Below are 19940 nucleotides of genomic sequence, written 5' to 3' on the forward strand. Positions count from 1 at the left end.
AAGATCTGAACTAGCCTCTCTTTCAGAGCTGCTGAATGTGCCGGACCTCACTAGAAGTGGTCTGTTTTATTATATATCAATTTATGTTTATGCAAAACTTAACATGAATGTATCTTTGCCTTAAAGGCAATAATCTGTTCCCCACATAGACACTTCATTCTGTTACTGAATGCCTCCCCTAATGAATAATAATTAATTTTTATAAAATTGTTCTGGAAAACTCTCAGGCCATTTTTAATCAGAGAATTTTACCATTACATTTGCCACATACAAATGCTGCGAAGGGAAATACTGTTCAGTTTTCCAAATTGCTACTAAATGCTTTGTAAAGCATTGCAGTAGTTAACTCCTTGCCCACCCCTTAGGCAATGTATTTCTGTAACCTCCACAACCTTTACACAAAAGAAAGCAAACTATTCCTGCAGGAGGTAAAAACAGGGAATTCTATACAGGATTCTCCATCCACTTGACATTCATGAAAACCTCATTATTTATGATTCCTCCTTCAAGGAAGGACCTTTCTGAAAACGTAAGGCTATCCTGAAGTACTGTTTTAGAGGAAAAAACAACAAATAGAATATTCAAGATCAGTAAAATAGCTTTATGCACATTGATTTTATTAAGTTACAACCCACGGAAATTCCTGTGTTGGGGAAGAACCCAAAAACGACACAAGTGCTATTGACAGCCAGATGTGCAATAGCTAATTTTTTGAAAAGAACAGATCCTCCAGAAGTAGTGGCATGGAAAAATAAAGTATGGGACATGCTTTCTTAAGGGAAAATAAAAAAATAAAGAATTGACAGACAGATGTAAAGCTGAATCTAGCTGACTTTCATAATGTACGGTTTAAAATTTTTTTCAGTAGGTGAACAAAATACACGTGTAGTAGAAAACATTGACTGACGACAAATTACATTTTAAAGGTAGCAAAATTGATTATTAGAAATTTAAAAAAAAAGTGAGATGCTTAAATTAAAATTTCCCATGAGCTACAAGTGGTCTAGCCCAAACTTTCAAGTTGCCTCATTTTTTTTGGCTTTCTGACAAATTCTCTTATTCTTTCTCATCAGGCCATGGTTTTCCTTCTACCTCCTTGCTTGAGACATGCCTCACAGAGCTACCATGTAAGTGGCAGCCAATGTCCTTCCACATGGATTTATACGGGTCACTCTTGACATAAATGAGTAAGACTACTTTCAGTCCTACACCATCATTCCCTCTTCCTTTTCCCCTTCCTTTGGCCTGCCTTCCCGCATGCCCCTTCTCTGTGCTCCAAACTTCTCCTTCGATCTGTCCTCACCGTGTCATCAGCCACTTGTTGCAACTCTGTCATCTTATCTTGAAAGTTGACAACCAAATGGGACAGACTCATTATCACTCAGTCTTCTGCCTCTCAAGGAAGCATGAGGGCAAAGGGGGAAATGGAGAGACGCAGGCAGCCATGTAGAAGGATTAGCTTCAAGCGCTGCCCACCTGCAGGTTTCCCATGTGATACCCGAGAGACTGCCCAGTGCTCGAGCTCTGCATCCATACAGCACATCCCAACAACAGCTCCCTCCTTCAAAACGTTGGTTTGCAGCTGAGAGTAACACCTTCCATGACGAAAAGCACCAAGTGCTTGATGAAGATCAACACCGCTGTGCCCGTGGTGAAACGAGCTATTGCATGACCTTCCTCCAAAGGACCATCAACACGGAGCTGTCTGACTTCTTGGGGTTTTGCAGGTGTAACGGCTCACTTAGACATCATACATTAAACGCCAGCACTACCGCACGGGCATGACCTTTCCCTGGGCTCCACAAAAGAGACTGAGTACCTGTTCGACTGTGCAGCACACATACCTCTGACCCATTCCTGGTGCCTGCAACCCAGCAGAAGGCCATCGCAGGCAGAGAAGGCACTCGTGTCAGCAGAGGTCTGCTGAGCAAACATGTATGAGGAGCGCTATCCCATGGACTATAATTTAAAGTAAATTTTGGTCAGAGGTGGCTTGAACTGTCCTCCCCTCTGCATGCACTGATCGAATCCCAGCTGCTACCCTGCACCACCACCACCACCACTCAGGTGTTCCTCTTCAAAGCGCTTCCCAAACACTTACCCATTAATCCTGCCAGCACTTCTGAGAAGCAGACACCTCTGTTATCCCCAAATTACTGGCTGGGAAGCCAAGGGAGGGAGTTGGAGGCTTGAATATTCAAGGGGACCGTGAGGCATTAAAGGCAGCATTCAGCTGCCCTAAATTCCCAGGTTCCTGTACCTAGACACTGATGGCCCTGGAGGTTTCTGGAGGGCAGCTGAGAAGGGGAGAGTGAAGGGCAGGGCAGCCACAGGCACCTCAGTGAAATTAAGCGTCAATACGGACCTCAACGTCCAATTCCCACCCTGCTTTTGGCCTTCCCTTCGGCTGCTTTGAAAACTCCAATGCTGGAGGTGTCCTCACAGGGATGCTAGGACCAAACTTCTGAATGAGATGCCCCCAGTCTCAGCCTTGCGCTCATGACCATGCAGCCGTCCCCTCCCCGGACCATCACACTGCAAAAAATAACATGAACCCAGGCCTCCACAGGACAAACACAATAACGCACCAAGATCAAACAACCAGGTGAGCAGACACCTGTATGAACTCATACCAGTAAATACAGGTTGCACATCTTCAGGATTTTAACCAAGGCAAGAATATGAAAGCTCTTCCCATGGCCTGAACAATTAACACATCAGCCAAAACAGGTGAATTATGCATTTATTTGCTGAACAGGGACAAAGGTTCTTTTTCTTGTTCTTTCTGTTTAATACCCTTGAGCAAAGTGATCTAAATTTGAAGTTAGTATTGCCTCCAGCCAGGTGCTGGACTAGCTGCTTTCCAGCAGTCCGCTCCAACCCCAATTCTTCTCTGACTCTCTCTGCCACGCCACTGGGACGCTTCTGGCACCAGTGATTTGCAAGACTCAGAGTGCAACCCTATAAACCATGCACCTGTGCACTCCTCCCTTCGTGCTCCTTTCTGGTTTTGAGCTGCTGAGTCTGTGTTCCCCTTAAGCTGCTATAGGGAACCGCTCGTTCAGGTGTCTCAGTACTGATGGATCCACATCTGAAAGCAATCCAACCCTTCTGAGGGTTGTCTTAAGTCACCATTAGGTGAAGAGCTAGTAAAATGATGTATTTTGGAGAAAAAAAAGCACATGTGCCACAAACACAGGGAGCTGGAGTAGCTTCAGGCAACATGGCTCGCAAGTGGCAGCAGACTGAAGAGCATACAGCTAGGAGGAAGGCAGAAGGAGCCAGCGCAGAGAAGGGGGGACAGCAAGGAGACAGAAGGAGAGAGAAGAGAATGAAGGAAGCTGCAGAGAAGAGCGAGGATTTTCCTTGGTCACTGAACAGAGTAAACCAGATTGTCAACTGGTGCAAACTGGTGAGACTTGTCTCCATCTGCAGAGCTGGCCGTGCTGGGGATGGATGGATGGAACACAACCGTCGGTGATGTGGTTCTAGGAAAGAAAGCTGTTGGAGCAACTCGTGTCTTGCCAGGACACACACCCAGATGCTGACAACGCTGACTGAAACACTCAGTACCATTTTCCCCTGTTCTTATTTAAAGCATTTCTACAAGTATTTAAGCTCCTACACCCAGCATTCAGAAGTCTCAGTGATGAGCACAATCCACAAGTTTTTACAGCAAAGAAAAAACAAACAAACGAGATTGATGATCTTCTCTGATCTAACCTGTCCCTCAGGCTGCGCTCATCACTGCCGGCACATACAAATCCAGTGCACATGAGGCTAGAAGATCTACTGCAACAAGTTTTCTCCAGTCCTGCACTAGTTTAGTATTTCCAAACAGTCTCTGTGCCCAGTGACACGCAGAGTACTTGTCTTCTCGTATCGCACATAACACGGCAGGCAGCCACTCCTTAAAACACTGTACTTAAATACAGCTGATGTGGAACAATTACTATCCTGTAGAACGTTATAACGGGAGAACTACCTACCAGAGCCTTTTAGTACAATTCCAGAAATGATACAGCTCCTTCTGCCTTCATACACTAATTGCCCTGAAATTGCATCCAATGAGTCCATGCATATTTAATCAGGTCTGGGGCTGCCGAGCACACTGCTATTGCACGGGGTGCTATCAGCCAGAACCATAAATTATTAACTTCACCAACTAAACTTCTGCTGAATAATTTTAGGTTGGCAGTGTGTTGTTTGACTGAGGCAAAGCTTGCTTTGTGTATCCCTTTATCATTAATATTCTTCCCGGGTTTCCTACAGCACCGACGTGCTGGGAAGGGTCACTGCTCAGTTCGAGACGAGGCCTCCAGGGAGGATGTGGTGCCTCAGACAGACCGTATTATATGCTATCGCTGAATACTTTCCTAAGCAAAGCACCTCCTCTTGGGTCATGTCTAACCTCATCACTAATTATACCTCTTTGTTAAGGCCAAAGAACATATCTGGTAGTCGTCTTTATTACACAAAGATTAATAAATAGACATGATCCTGCTTTTCAGCCTTCCAAGTAACATGTAAAGCACAGTTAAGTGCTAAGAAAAAACACGGGGAACAGATTTAGAAGGCAGCACAGCCCTCCCTGTCCAGTAAACGAACCCATGCCTTCACAAGGCTTCGCTCATTAAATAAAATGAGGTTTGACAGCTCCACTTTGCTCTGGGTACTCTCCACCCAGCTCACAACCCGCAGCCTGTGGCAGGCGTGTGCAGCTGAGCACACCGGCTTCGTCCCTGCTGCGGCAGGCAGTGCCAGGCTCAATTGCCACCTCCGCCACGGGCTTCCCGAGCTGCCCCCACCATCGTGCCCCATTTGCTTCCGTCCCTCCCACTGCCATCCCACTGAACAGCACCCGACTTTTGCAGGCACCTGGCAGGCATTTGCAAGCGTGGCACCAGCACTGGCTGCTGGCAGGGGTACACCGGGGCAGCCACATGCTGCTTCTGCGGACTGGGGCTGCTCAGGGCTGCAATCACCTCCCGTCTACACTTTGCTCTGCGGGGAGCATAATGGATCTCTGCTGATGCTGGAAAGAGCTATTAAAAAACATACATATAAAATGAGATACATAACACGTGGCCATGTGTGGGTATAGGAGGAGTGCTACCCAGAAGTGACGAGGAGCAGAGTTGTCAAGGTCTTTTTCCCAGCTTTCCCACACTCTTCATTAGGGACAGCAGGGTTAAAGTCGTCAACCCATTTGCTAAGCTCTTTTTTTCCCCTATCTGCATCAAGATTTATTCCAGCCTGTCAGCCCACAACTACATACATTTTGAGATTCTCAAAGTAAATGCACTGTAGATGTACAAACTATCTCTATCCAACATTAATTATTATTAATGCTAATTACTCACTAACATGAAACACTCCCCACGGCAGATGCAAAATATGTATCTTTAGCTGTCGGCCTGTGCAACAGCTGGTGGAGCTGAGCGTGGCAGGCGTCTGCTCACCAGGGATTTCTCCTGACAAGGAGGCAGCCTTACAGCGAGGGTTTCACACCTAGCATTACAAATCAGTAGACCGTGGGGAGAAAAATGGGAATTTTGAACCAAGGAGCAAAGCCCAGATTGTACGCAGACCAATGTTTGCTAAGGTGCCGTTTATCAAGCAAAGCTGCATGCATCAGCTCATAGTTGCCATACCTCCCTCTAAACAGGCACTCTTTACCAAAAAAAGCAAAGGCAATCAATGTTATCAGCACTGTTAAGTAGCGTGCGAAAGCAGTGCCCAACCTACTGCTCGGTGAAATGAGCTCAGTGGAAGTCCTGCGGAAATCGACACCTTGGACTGTAAATCCCCCCCGCCATGTGCATTCCCATCACAAGGTTTACACGTCATTTGTGTCCAAATTCAAGGAAACCAGTAAAAGGAACCACAGTAGCTCAGCTGACCAAATCTCCTGGCCTGGGCAGCCCTCAATCAGCCCAGGCACATTTACATGCAAATTTAACTGGTTTGAAGTCACACTTTTGGTTAAACAGATGTAACTTGGGGTAGGACCTGCTCCCATGCCTGCATCCAAGTGATCCCAGTGACCTCGGTGGAAATCCCACGCAGAAGCCCACCATCCGAACCCTGGCCATGGGGAAGTCCTATGTACGGGGCTGCTTCCAGCCGAGCTACTGCTACACCAACCCAGCCAGCCTGCAGGTCGTAGGGGAGGCTGAGTAGGCAAGAGCAGCATAATACCACATTTCTGGCACCTGGCAGCCTACAGAAAGGGATCCCATCAATTAGCGCCATCATGCAGGCTCTCACTACCATCTCTTTTTCTCTCAATGGCAGGAAACACACCATTCATCAGCTCTCCCAAAAGTCAAAGAAGAAAACTCCTCTTATTTGCCACACACAAGCTGTATCAGATCAAGGGGTCAGAGGATGCTGGCAGAGCACTTTGGGTGCATGGCAGCAGAAGTGCCCGCAGGGGCAGCAGGCTGAGAGCCAAGTGCCCTGAGCTAAGGGACAACTCGGGGACAGCACCAGAGGCTGGGGCAAACACGACTTCCAGCTGTGTTTGGCAAGGAGGGATGTTTCTTGGAGGCTGGTGGTGGTCCACGGGCACGCATGGCAGCCACAGAGCCCCAGGGCTGCCCAAGGAACAGGACAGAAGAAGGAAGGGCAACGCGGGGCACGGGAAGGCTGCCCCAGTGGTGCGGCACACCTGCCCAAGAGCGGCACAGCAGGCTCCCAGTGGAAGAGGGGCGTTCCCTTCTCCTGGCCCTCTGTGCAGCGATGTGGGATGCAAACAAGGTCTGACAGGGCATGAGAAGAAAAGGTACTGAAGGAAGAGACACCACGCAGTAACCTGCTGCAGGGTCTCACCAACCAACCCCACCACTGTCCTGAAGCTTGCACAGATGAAGACCACCAGTGCCAGCTGCAACATTTCTCCAGCTGTTTTCTGGATCTGGGATGTCACCCCACTCTGAGCTAAGTTGCGACACGGCACCTCAACAACCGCTCTGAAGTAAATAGACCTCCCTACCACAGGATCCGGTGACAGCCCTGTGTCCTTGCCGGCAGCCACTGCTCACACTCTCCTCCATGTGCAGCACCAAAAGCTGCGTGTCCCTTAATACCCACGTGCTGTGACACAAGAGCACGTACACTCAAGTACCGCTGCACCAGACGTCGGATTTCACAAGGTCATCACAGAACACAGACTGGGTAATTTGCACCATCAGCTACTGCCATATTTTGCACGTAGATAAAATATGTTCACAAACTCCCAGCCAAAACAAAAATCAGCATTTTGGGAAGAGGAAAGCAAGGAAGCTAAAGGCCAAAGGGCAGGCAGGAGCTGCCAGAAGAGATGAGCGATGGGAAGGTGCTTAACTGGAAGTACACGGAGGATGGACAGAGGGCTCGGCAAGGAAGCCAAGAGGGGCCATCACGGCAGAAAATGCTATGCCAAGAGAAGACAGTAGCTGAAGACCCATACCGTACAGGTTTAGCTCCTGATACTGAAACACAGTACACATTCAAGTCGCTCTTGGATGGAAGAAGGGGAGGGTTTGAGACAACCACAAGTAAGGAGAAGTGCCAAAAGTGAGCTGAAGCGATCGAAGTACAACTGGTTTAATTTTCAAATACAACCATGCAATTGAAGCGCCTCCCATCTGGGGCATGTGGTGAGAAGCCACCCCAAGCCCGCTCATGTGGTTCATGAGGTCACCAGAAGCCCCAGCACAATTATATCCTCCTTTTGGAGCTACTTATTACTGTAAGACACCACATCTTCTTTTCTCTTGGCTCATAAGTACAAGTATTTTAAAAGGCCTACAACCACAGTGCTACTTTAACAGCTTTCAAGAGAAAAAAAAAAAAAAACAAAAAACACGGGAGAAAGAGAAGGACCATCGCCCACCTAACAAGCTTGTCTCCAAAACACAGGTTTACAACACAAGAGCCCAGTTTCTGCCCTGACATGCATCTGTGCTCTGACACGGATTTCTCTGGAGTACTGTGGCATAGAAGTGGTGATGATTTACCTCACAGCGTTACACTTTTATGCAGAGGCTTTTATGTACGGTCTGCTGCTTCACTAGCCAAAGGCTAAGCCAGATAAATGCAATGTCTTGAGTCCTGAATTAAAGACAGATAGGACATTAAGTACCCAGGGGAAGCACCAAGACAGACCCTCATGGTCGCATACGAGAGCAGCAGTCAGGATCCAACCAAAAGCCTTTGCAATAGAAAGCACTAGGAGGCAAGGATGAACACTTGGTTCAAAGCATGACCACTGTCTTAAAGGGAAGGGTTAAATTCACATACACAACGAGCTCACCCTGCAAAAACCTTACCCCGAGGTTTTTATTCAGGCAAACACCTATTGATTTCATCTTCAATGCAAACTTCATGATCTGGCCAAAAGACAGCTTATGAAGAGATTACAAGGTTTGATTTGAGAGAGTATCAATGACACCATGGGTTGAGCTTACTTAGTTTAGGAGAACAGAAGCAAGCCTACCCCCACATGACTAAAAGGCTGAAACCCAAAAATCTATATAGGAAAATGTGCTGCAACTTGAAAGGACAAGGAAAAAAGTAGAGAAATAATTTATGCTTACTTGGAATATGTGTAACTGTTTCCCACTACTGCCGAAGGGCTGTGAAACCACGGGAGGGGGAAGCCAGCTGGATAGGTGGGGCAAAACCATGCTCAGAAGAGCATGCGAGTATGCGGTACAAGCTGCAGCAGAACGACACGTCTCCTAAGCCGCTGCTTCATTTTCCAATAGGCATTTACCTCTGCTAAGCATGATATTTGGGTTCCCCAAAAAGGGTAAGGGAGAGGATGGGGGAGCAGAGAGGTGCATTTCTTTATTATGGCTGAGAAAGGGGGCAGAGGGAAGCTAGACTGGCAGTGACAACATAAAATGTTGCACAAACATACACAAATAGCTCCTTTTAAAAAAAAATTACGTGCTTTGCTCATGGCCATGAAAAGCACTGCACTCAGCATATTTATGGTCTGTGTGTTAGTTTTCCACATCAAGATGACTGCCAGTGCCTTCCAGGGCTCTGAAAACTTAAACTCTCACTGGAACCCAGCTTCTGCTGATTTACGTTTGCATGATCTAAGCTCTGTGAACCTACACTGGTATCAATGACTAAACTGCTCTGAAATAGGTTTATATCATTTCTAGCACAAGCAATGCGTGTAAATATTGTACTTAAGTTTCCAGAGGAGTCCAGCCAGAAAAACTAACCCTGCATTCAAACAGTTGGAACTGGAAATAACATGCAATCTTTTTCAATAATGCATACAATTTAGTGTCACAATTTGCTAAATTTACACAAATACATGTGTTTCTATACACATTGGTATGCATGCATATGTATTTACTGTATCTTTACGTAAGAACATTAGGGATGCTTATGTCTACCCATACCTGCCTTTTCAGAACCCTTGCAATGCCCCCAGTCACCTCATACAAAAGCCAATTTGTGCCAAATATAAAAAAAAAAAAAGAAAAACAAATCACAACAGCCTCATCTTTCAGTGCAAAAAAATTTTGTTTGTAATCAGATTTCAAGCATGTCAGCCTGTTGAATGTAAATCTGTATAAAATTCATTTTTTAGAAATAAAAGCATTATCTCGCCCCTGCAGTAGTTCTCGATCTAACGGTTGTCCTTGTTTCTGCAAGGAGGAAGAGTTTGCCCATGGCCACAGCACGAACCTGGGAGATTAGACCTCTGGGGTTCATCTGATTCATTGCCTGACTTCTGCCAAGCCACATCCTCTCTGTGCCCACCAAAAACACCTTCACTGGCCCAGAGGACTTGCCTGCAGAGCTGCAGTACGGCATATACTCTCAACTCTTCATACCTGGGTCCTTCTCTGTTGACCTCTAATTGACTTTTCCAATGCGGCATGGCTGTGCTCATCTCCGGAGCCATCACATTCCACATCAGGATGGAGAGAGCAGTTGGTTGCGTACCTTCCGCTCTTGCGCTATTTTGGTAACCTTGCTGGGACACTTATCTATCAAGCAGAGAGGGCACTATATATGGAAGCATCTACCAATGCATTCAAGTCTTCCAGCCCATAAGAAGCAATCCGATCCCCACCCCACAGCATCAGCAGCCAGTAAATGTAACTCCTGTTACAACAGCTGACAGACTAAAGCAGAAGTAACAGCACGCCAGGCAACGGGATCCCCGGCAGGTGCTTTCCTCTGCCAGTTGTTGCACGAAGGGCAGGAATGTTTCCTCAGCCCCAGTCCACTGCTGGTGAGAAAATACTTCCCATCACCCTCAAGAATGAAGCGTGCAGCACGGCTTTGGATGTCAAGCTGAAATAGTTCATTTCAGTGTGGAGTATTAGGTCCCATCCCCCTCCGCGTCCAAGTGACCCTGCAGCATCTTGAAGCGTGGGGCCCAAGCCAGCTCCAAATGAAATCAACAAGAGCTTTTCCAGTGACATATCCAGGAGCTGGCTTGGACCTCAGGTGACCATGAATGCTGTCCCAAGAGGCTGGAGGAGTAGGTAGATATCTGGTGGTCAGTCATGACCATCCAGGACGAAGCACTAAGTCAATATAAAGACACCCTTCTACACATACGTAAAATGTGCTTTGCCTAATTTGACAACTGCAGTTTGGTTTCAGTTACTGATAACAAGCAGCTCAATGTAATATAGCATATTAAGTAAAAATAAACCAATCTTTTCTTCAGATCCCCTCTTGGTAAATTTTTTCCTGCAAAGTGGAAGGAGACTAATTTTCATTTCATGTGGGAATTATAAAGGCATGCAGATTAACACTTTTACTCTATTTTCTTGCAAAAGCTGCCATTTCTCATAAGCTGTATGAAACCCTAGGCTCCGAGTTTGAGAAGATGGTGCTGCTCAACGCTGTGAAAACAATAAGACTGTGTGTATGGCTGTGCAGCATCCCCTGCCCTGCTGGAGCTAAGTAAATTATAGCCTTCACTTCGTTCAGAGGAACAGTCCCAGCTGCAGAGAAATGATTCTTTCAAATGACAATATAAAATGATACAGCCAAGCTGCCTGACTTCATTCCTGGAGAGATTTTCTCTCAGGATGCAATCTGGTTCGAGTGGAGGGAGTTATCTGAACACTGCATCAGAATACAGAGGATAGAGCTGTCAGCAGTGGTTTCAATCTCTTACAGAGAGCATTCCTCAATATACGTGAAAACACTCACGCACAATCATTGAAAAGGAAGAAAGTCACCCTAAATGTTTTCCTACGTCCCTGAAGGGTTCCCTGAATTAATAAATATTCATTCATTACGTTTCGGCTGTTGCCACTGCAGCAGGCTTCCAGGGCAGGATTTAAACTGGGGGAGGAAGGAGGGGAGCACCCCACCACAAGGAAAATGTCATTTCCAGTGGACAGTATTTGGGCCCTGAGACACTCAAGGTGGTTGCTCCATCACTGCAACGTCCTGCAAGATGCAGTCACGAAGCCTGGTCTCTGGCTCAAGCTCTGCAACTGAGTCAGGCCTCGGTATCATAGAAAAGTCCTCATGTTTGGGTGCTACAAAAACCTTCAGTCTAGCTGGGATACCGCATCCTGGGCTTGGCTTGAAGGTAAGATCAAGGAGCTCAGAAAGATGTTAAGAGAGAGAAATAGCCATTGCAATTGGAGAAAATACGTGGGAAGCGATGTAATGCGGAGACTGTGGCTGAAGGAGCACAGACCCCAGCACCAGGCTAACCTGAAAGAGTTTCCAGGTGCTGGACAAAAACTGCCCAGCAAGAAAGTCCATCTTGCAGTGAAAAAAAACCCCACACATGGTTTGAAGTAAGTTCTGCTGCTGTTTCTAGGAGGTTGGTTTGTTTGGGTTTGGTTTTTTTTTTTTTTTTGGGTGGGGGGTTGGTTTTGGTTTTTTTTTGGGTGGGGTGGGATATTAAAGGAGACTAAGCAAAAAGACTTTCTCAGTCGCTGGTTGGAGAGAAAAGACAGAGGAAACAACCAAAATCACATCTTAGGATTTCTATGCCTACGTGGTTTTTACCTTCAGTGTAGACTACCTCTCACCAGGAAGATGATGTTCCCTATTTCTATAAACAACGACCACTCTCCCCTATACACAGGTTTGCCCTGACTTTTCTACACCACCACAAATACTGTGTCCATCCGTCTCCACCGGTGAGCAACCACCCATCCCGCCAGCAGCGGCCACACTTCACCAGGCAACGCAGCATACAGGAGGCATTTTGGCCATCCTGAGGGCACAAGGACTGGGTGTACGTATTGCATAGGCTGCTTTGAGCACATCCCAGCTCGGGAGTTCGGTTTAGGAGGCACAAGGGAAGGGAACCAGCACTGGTTGCCTCACACAGTTGAAGGTGATGCTGTACCTAGCTAGTGGTGCTACCGGGGAGAAGGCACTGGTCCCCCTGCTCCTATGCACAGCCAACTCCCCGGTGTCACAGCCCACAGGCTGGCCCGTGCTCACAGAGGGCAACGCTGGAGAGACAGGCTGATCACAGAGAAGAATACAAGTCAAATAGCTGATCACGTCTTGCTCACTCTCTACTTATATATACACATTCAGCAAACTGCTTTTTGAGTCAAGAGCCTCCTTCCAGCCAGTGAGTTTGCTCTTGCAAAAGCATAAGCTTAATTGCAAAACAACAAAGCAACAGTGTTACAGGTATTTACTAATACCTTCACTGACATTCACATAAAACATTTTGCAGTATCGTAGAGGAATGAGGAAAAAAAATCCCACACAATCAGCCTATATTTATGGGAGCCTCTCAGAAGCATGGCTGGCTTCTAGTTTCCAGTATAAGACACGAATGAGCACCCCAGGGATTGGGCTGCTGCACAGTGTGACTAAAACCAGGGTAAACCTACCTGTTGAGCACGTGTGAGAAGGTAGATGCTACCAGGTCCAAATGAGAAGCCTACAAACTCTGTTAATTCAGGCTTATCTTGAGCTACCCTGCTGGAAATTACTAACTGGGCTTGGGCTAACTCTTTTCCAAGAACTAGTCACTCATCACTTAACCATCACCAGCTGTGAACTCCCAGAAACAGGGGTTGTGACCTTTACAGGACACAAGCACACAGGAATGACTGGAGGGGCCATAGGACACGCATTGTCAGCAAATGCACCTGAAATGTAAAGTAGTTTGAAAAGAGAATAGCAAGTCTTTGCTGGCACCCTGGCCACAACCCTCAAAAGCCCTACCTTCTGTGCTTAGCACTTGTCTCTCAATGCTGTTGATCAGCAGATAGAGGACCTTTTAGGTTTTTTGCCATGTGAGCACAGCAAGGGAAAAAAGCAGCAAAGCTTCCCCTGTCAGGCCATTCATGCAATGCAGGCAGCAAGAATTAACCCATGACAGCACTGCGAACGGGTTGAGAAGGACCTGTTAAGGCTGGGAGCACGCCCAAGCACCAAAGCAATGGATCAGCAGGGTGCCCCCTCAGCCAAGAAACAAGACATCTAATATAATTTCCTTTTCCGCTTTCCCAGAACCTTTGAAAAATGACATAAAATGAAGAAAATTACCATTGCCGAAGTATCTTCAGTTTTAAGCTGCTTGCATGACAGAAGAATGTACAGTAAGTTTAAGTGTGACTTCCAGCCAGAGCTAATTCCCACTGGCATAACCAACATCAAGAAAGAAATCCAGGTCCTTTTTCATACTGCCTCAAGTACAAACCAGCCTATTTTACCCCAGAGCACAGGAATGCTAAGCAGGTCCACTTAAGAATGCATTATTTGCTCTTGGACATATTCTCTTGTAGTCCTGGAAGGCAAATAACATTTGCTTTCTGCAACACATCAAACTGAATACTCGCATTTGATTAGCTAGTTATGTGAGGTATCCTCAGGCTTTCTCTGCGCCTCTGCATTTTAATAATCTCTTTTTAATTTCTGGCTGATAGTATTTTCACCCCAAGTGTATTAGTATTTCCACACACCTATGCTAATTCCAACACCGCAAGCAGCTGCCCATTCTTCTTCACTCTCCTAGTCTTCCTATACTTTCTGTCTCGCAGCTGCTGCCGCTATGTGAAAAGCATGCCCAATTTGCCATCTTCAGATAACTGAACACCTTACTCCTACTTCGTCCAGGCCGCTTGTTAATGCACAGAAAACTTCAGAGACGGCATCAATATTCTTTCACGCTATACAGCCACATCTCAAGATTTTTCATAGCTTGAGCATAGATCTGCCCAAACTACGTAACCAAACCATTAATGCCATACGAAAACCAATTTTTTAATCTTATTTTTCTGCAGAATGAAAAATATCATAATGCTAAGCTTGAAATAAAACTATGATTTGTACTTTAATTTTCTAAGTATGTGAGTATTTTTCCAGATTTTGCTTTAAGCTCCCGCTGGTGCCTGCAATTCCTTGAAGCATTCTTACACTATACCATATGAAAATAAACTGCATTTATCCCCTGCAGAGTCAATCTGCACACCAACAATAAACACCGTAAGCCTGCCTCTTTTAAATATGCGAAGCTCTGACCTCAGATGTATATGCAAGGTTGCCACTGACTTTAATGAAGACAGGAAAGTATATTTAAGGGCAAAATTGGCAATACAGTCTGGTTTTCCTCAATATTTCATACAACCACTCCATCAGATTCCTAAGGGCCTTTTTACCCAGGCCTCTGTAATGAGCTTTTGTGAGCTATACCTCCCAGTAAACCCCTTTCCCCCTTGTCTCCAAATTTCAGAAACCTTAATTTAACTTGGAATATAAACAGCAACTCCAGAGACCATTTCTAATCCCATGTATTCTTGTGATGCCGCTTTGTAACACATTGCTCTTTCATAGCCTCTGCTCATCCATTTGCTGCAGCACACCGAAAACAACCCCAGCCAGGCATTCAGCTCCCCAGCATCAGGCACATCGGGAAGCTTTAGGGCACATGCCAAAACCATAGGTAAAGCAGGGATTTAGGGCAACAGCGCATGATACTGCTCTTAGAAGACGACTGAAAACCTGGGCTCAGGCGACATACCCGTCTCGCAAGCCCAGCTCACTGGATGGGTCTCGCCTAGATGGGTACCGCCGCTCCAGGACCTTGCCACCAGCCGAAAGACGTTTGCTAGCATAGTTCCTAACGTATAGAAATTAACTTCACAGATGCTGGATTTTGAGAAAGAATAAAGCAAACAAACAAAAACATTCAGCCTGATAAAGTCGCTTTCCAGAAGAGGCTCCTCTGAAAGCGGCACTGCTAGATTTATGTTTCTGCATAAACCAAATCCACATTAGGTCTTACCAAGTCCAATTCTACCCCTGTGCCAAATGACCCATTTAAACGATGAAGCCCAGCACAAACCAAGGATAATTAACACAATGCAGAGTTTTCTCTCAAAGGCGTTAAGCCCGGGACCAACGCAGGCAGAGATCACTGCTGTGGGACGGCAGCACCCCAGTGGGGTCCATCTCCCCACCAGCACCCACACAGGGACGAAGCTACGGTTACTCGGGGGGAACTGCAGTGCATCCCCACCTCTGCTTGCTTCAGAGAGGCCTGGTCTGCGGCACAAACCCCTGAAGTTCACCAGCTACCCGCTTTCTGCCTCCTCCCCTGCTTGCTGCAGCCGCCCAGGCGCTGGGCAGGGCTCAGGGCAATTCTCCCAGACAGCAGCTTCAATCCCCAGCCCTCTTCCAAGCCCACCGGGAGCACGGTCTCCCAGGACATCCACGTATGTCCTACTCCTCCCCTGGCCCCCAAAAAAACATTCCCTTCCTTCCATAACACAGGAATAACAAAGCTTCACCAGCTCACAGGGCGACGGCAAGGAGGCAAGATGGGTTCCCCCCAGCTGCAGGGACGAGGGAAGCCCCTGGACATGCCCCAGGCACGGGCGGCCACACACAGGTTCGGCTCCCAGGCGCCAGGGCAGTGCTGGCTTTAAGGAGGGATTTCAGGTTTCGCAGATGCCTGCTGTTGGGAAAGAATTTCTATTGTGCAGAGGGGTGGGACGGTGAGTAAGAGCCCTTCATCACCCCGCACGGCTTTGCACTGCTTCCCTGCTTTCTGGGTGGAAGGCCAACTAGAGATCAACTGGGCTTCATTATATTGTAAGTTGTGATAGTGACGTTGCAGAAAAAGAAATGGTTTTTGTTTCCTCCAGCTCCCTGCTGTAGTTTCCATTAGGCACAGAAAAATTCAGATAGTGCAACCATTTTCAATTCAAATGCTCCTGCTGTGCCCTCACCAGGACAAGTCCCCAGGGAGAAGTTTTGCTATTGCTGGCAACCGATAATGAAAGAGCGAACACCATACTACCCCACTTTCAGGTGTTCGGCCAGATGGTCACCTGAAAATAAAGAGCAAACAACATTCAAAACTCCACCATCTTTCTCCAAAATGCTTGCAACCTCTGCATCTGATTTTGCACATGCTCTTTGAGATGAAGGTTATTTGAAAGACTGACATTCCAGGAATGGTTGCAAAGTGTGCAGGTTATCTACGGTGCTGCTTGCACAGGTTAAAAATAGCAGCTGGTAACACGATACAACACTTCTGCCCAGTTCTCAAAAACTAGAAGTGACAGGCAAGGTGAGAAAAGATTAAGAAAGTGCAACTGGATTTCACGTTTTATTTCATCCTAGGAGCCATCCAAACGCCAAACCATCATCACAGCCTCAGAGTATTGCCCACTGGAATCTGACATGGACATGGCCTCAAACTCCCCTTGCATAAAGGGGCTTCCACAAAAGCCATGAGACTCAAAGGGTTACTGATCTGCTGCCCTGTTAAGTTGGGGATAAGCTAAAGGCACACTGCTATGGGGTGAGCACTGTGCCCACTGAAACACAATTTCCATTCACAGATTGAGACACACACACCCCCCACAGCAGGTGAAGCGGATGAGATAACAAAAAAGTCACTTAAACTAAATGACAATTTACTACTCAACTACTTATAGATCTTCTTCAGCAGGTCAGCTCCTTCAGCTCCCACAAAAGCCTCAGTGATTGTACGTCAACTCTACCCACAGCCACGTGCAGAAAACGGTGCTGGAGCTCCATGTGCTGGAACCAGATGGATGTCCTTGGTGAAGCTACAACAACAAACCTGCTTGTTTACATGGCCAAAAAATGTGGATAGAAAATAAACTTCCAGTGTCAAACACCTCTTCTGGCTTCAGGGTAGTGACAAAAGCAAGCCATGCAAAGAAGGACGAGCTATGAAAATGACAATTTAATTCTCTCAAATACGAGCACACCAGGGACAATTCAAAACCATACGAAAGGTGTAAACCAGACGGATTTCAGAAAAAATCTCAGCTGGCATTCGGCAGCGTGCTGGACAGAACAGCGGCCGTGCCAGGATGGCTCTTGCTCCTCAAATCTCATCCCACCCCTCAATAATGACACCTTGTGCTGGCCTCTGGCATGTCACTCAGTCTGCTTTCCTGAGCTTTTCCATCTATAAAATAGGAATAATCACATTTAATTTCCTTGCAGAGCTGTTATTAGGGTTAATTAGCTAATGTTTGTACACTGCTTTGAAAAATGTAGGAGTGCTCTCTCTCTCCTTCTCTCTCACTTTCTCTATATATAAATATATGATGTCCTATTATCATAACCATCTGTGCCAGTGGGAAATTTTAATTGCTGAGCTAGCTCTTGGGAAAGACCTGCCATTCTGTAATATACAGGTCAGGGGACTTTGTGAACTGTGAAGGTAATGATAACACATTTCAAGGGGGAATGCAATGAGACATGAGGTAATGCTAAATTTGGTGCTAGCAGCGAGTTGTTTACTAAACCTCAAAGAAAAATCTTGGTGGCCCTTCTGCATGAACCAAGTACTAAGGAAGGGACTTACAATCTTTCCTCAGGAAAACAAATTTATCTTCAATTAAAAAAAATTAGGAAAAAGTGACCTGCATTTCAAAATGCAGAGGATGGGATATCCTAAAGGCTAACCTGGAAGAAATACATGTGAAAGCGATTCCATTGTTAAAGAGAAACAAGTAAGTCAAAATAAATGGCTCCTCTGGCTCTTGGCATGAAGCAAGCTCATTTCTTAAATGAGAAAAGAAGTGAGAGAGGAAACAGAAAAGAAGTTATGAAGTCTGAATATACGCTGGAGGTAAAATATTATAAGGCATAAAGTTGAGGGGACAAACAGTAGGGTTTTTGTTTTGATTTTAGCTTGAAAGAGTAATGGGAAACAAGTGTATGTTTTTATAAATATAACCAAGGAAAATACAGGGGAGAGAATGGGTCTATTGTTGAACAAGGCAGGGGATCACATAACATCCAGACGGATGAAGCACTCAATAGTTATTTCCCTATGTGTTCTGTACAAAGGACACAGAAGTATTAAGCAAGAGATAAAATTCATGATCTAGATAAGCCTGGAGAAAAAAAAAAAATTAAGAAGAAAAGTGAAAGTATATCCATTTCATCAATGTGCCGAACTCTTTCTATGGCAAACATCTACTGAAGTCAATGGAGTTAAACAAGGGATAAATTTAGCCTACATTTTATAACTCAATAAGACCAAATGACATGCACAGAAGGGATCTAAAGAAACCAAATATACACTGAGACCATAAAACTGCTGTTGAGCAGTCTTGAAGCTCATATGGAACTAGCAAGATACAAGCAGTAAACAGTTTGTAGAAAAGAGGTTTGACATGGGGATGGGGTAAGACGTAGAGTTGGGAAATTCCAATCAACTGCTTTATTAGAAGAAATAAAATACACAACATAAAGCAGCATGATGAGTAAAAGAAAGGTTCAATAATGATTCTGCCCAGAGAAACCTGAATGTCTTCCAAACATGCAAGTGTCTTGGGGGGAATGAATCCTAAATTAATTAAGCAGTCTTTACTACTTATTCCTATGGGATTACAAACATACAGGAAAGACTATGCTTTCAATGACAACCCCACAAAACCAGAGAGAATGGGGAAGTCCTAGGTCGTAGTCTACGCTCATCTACGCTGCTGTAAATCTGGACAACATTCACTGGCTGCCACGTATTTAGCTCAGCAGAGCTGGAAGCCAAGGCTGGACTAGCCTTGGACCCGATCCCTCCACAGTGTGAACTAATGCTCTTAGGAAAGGTGCTAACTTAGCACACAGGGATAACGACGTTCTCGGCTTGTCTTGGAAAGCAAAGCTGTGCAGCATGCCCGTGCACACTGCCGCTCATGCCGGAAGATCCATAAATAAATCACTGAGCACTGTCAGACCTCAGGCTGCTGGACAGAGGAGCTAGTTCTGAAGAATGATTTGGATGAACTTAAAACTGAATTCAGATCGTTGACTCTCTCCACTGGAGACCAGCATTACCACCTGGAACATGCCTGGAGATTTTCAGTCACCTATGCAAATCACAGATCCACATCTTCTGTTAATGTGCTTACTGTGAGCTTAAATAACCCAGATGTATCAGAAATGTGGCTGAACTACCCAGTTAGGAATTTAGAACAAATGTGTTTCTGTACACATATATACACAATTTTTTTCAGAATATTTTAATGCAAAATTTTGCCTATTTACATTATTGGTAGAAGAGGAAGAAATTCCTATAGCACCCACAACCTTTATGCAGAACCACGAGATCTCCAAATGCTATCCATGTAAAGAACATTGTATCAGTGTTTTTACAAAAAATTAGTTGAAGACCAGAAATATCAAGCAAATTTCATGATCAAATCACGTTTACAAAATGTACTGACCAGCACCTGATGACAGGAAGAGGGCTGATGCGCATCTGCTTCTAGCCCTCCTCTTACAGCCTAGTAAGAAAACACATTTCACCCTGATAAGCACCGAGGATGTCACCAGGTGATGGGAGAACCACCATCTCAGGGGAAGACCAAGTGAAACCATGCAACGAGCCAGCAGGCCAGGAGACATATGCACGCTCAGGAAGGGTAAGTCTTCATTCAGGCAAAATGCACAGTTAAGATGGTCATGCCAAGGCTGCGGGCACGCCA

The 19940-nt window shown here is 45.8% G+C and overlaps 1 protein-coding gene across 3 annotated transcripts in view; it reads right to left on the bottom strand.

The window, feature by feature from the left end:
• The window catches only part of ABTB3 (ankyrin repeat and BTB domain containing 3), a 177319-nt gene that overhangs the window by 134157 nt on the left and 23222 nt on the right, over window positions 1-19940 (bottom strand). The window contains exon 3 of one of the 3 annotated variants that reach the window (XM_059816041.1): window positions 19859-19883. The exons of the other annotated variants lie outside the window; for them this stretch is intronic. Coding sequence (XP_059672024.1) covers window positions 19859-19883 — 25 coding nt within the window. The remainder of the gene's footprint in view (window positions 1-19858; window positions 19884-19940) is intronic. 3 annotated transcript variants of the gene reach the window in all.

The sequence above is a fragment of the Gavia stellata genome, chromosome 4 (assembly GCF_030936135.1).
Source record: "Gavia stellata isolate bGavSte3 chromosome 4, bGavSte3.hap2, whole genome shotgun sequence".
Classification (NCBI taxonomy): Eukaryota; Metazoa; Chordata; class Aves; order Gaviiformes; family Gaviidae; genus Gavia; species Gavia stellata.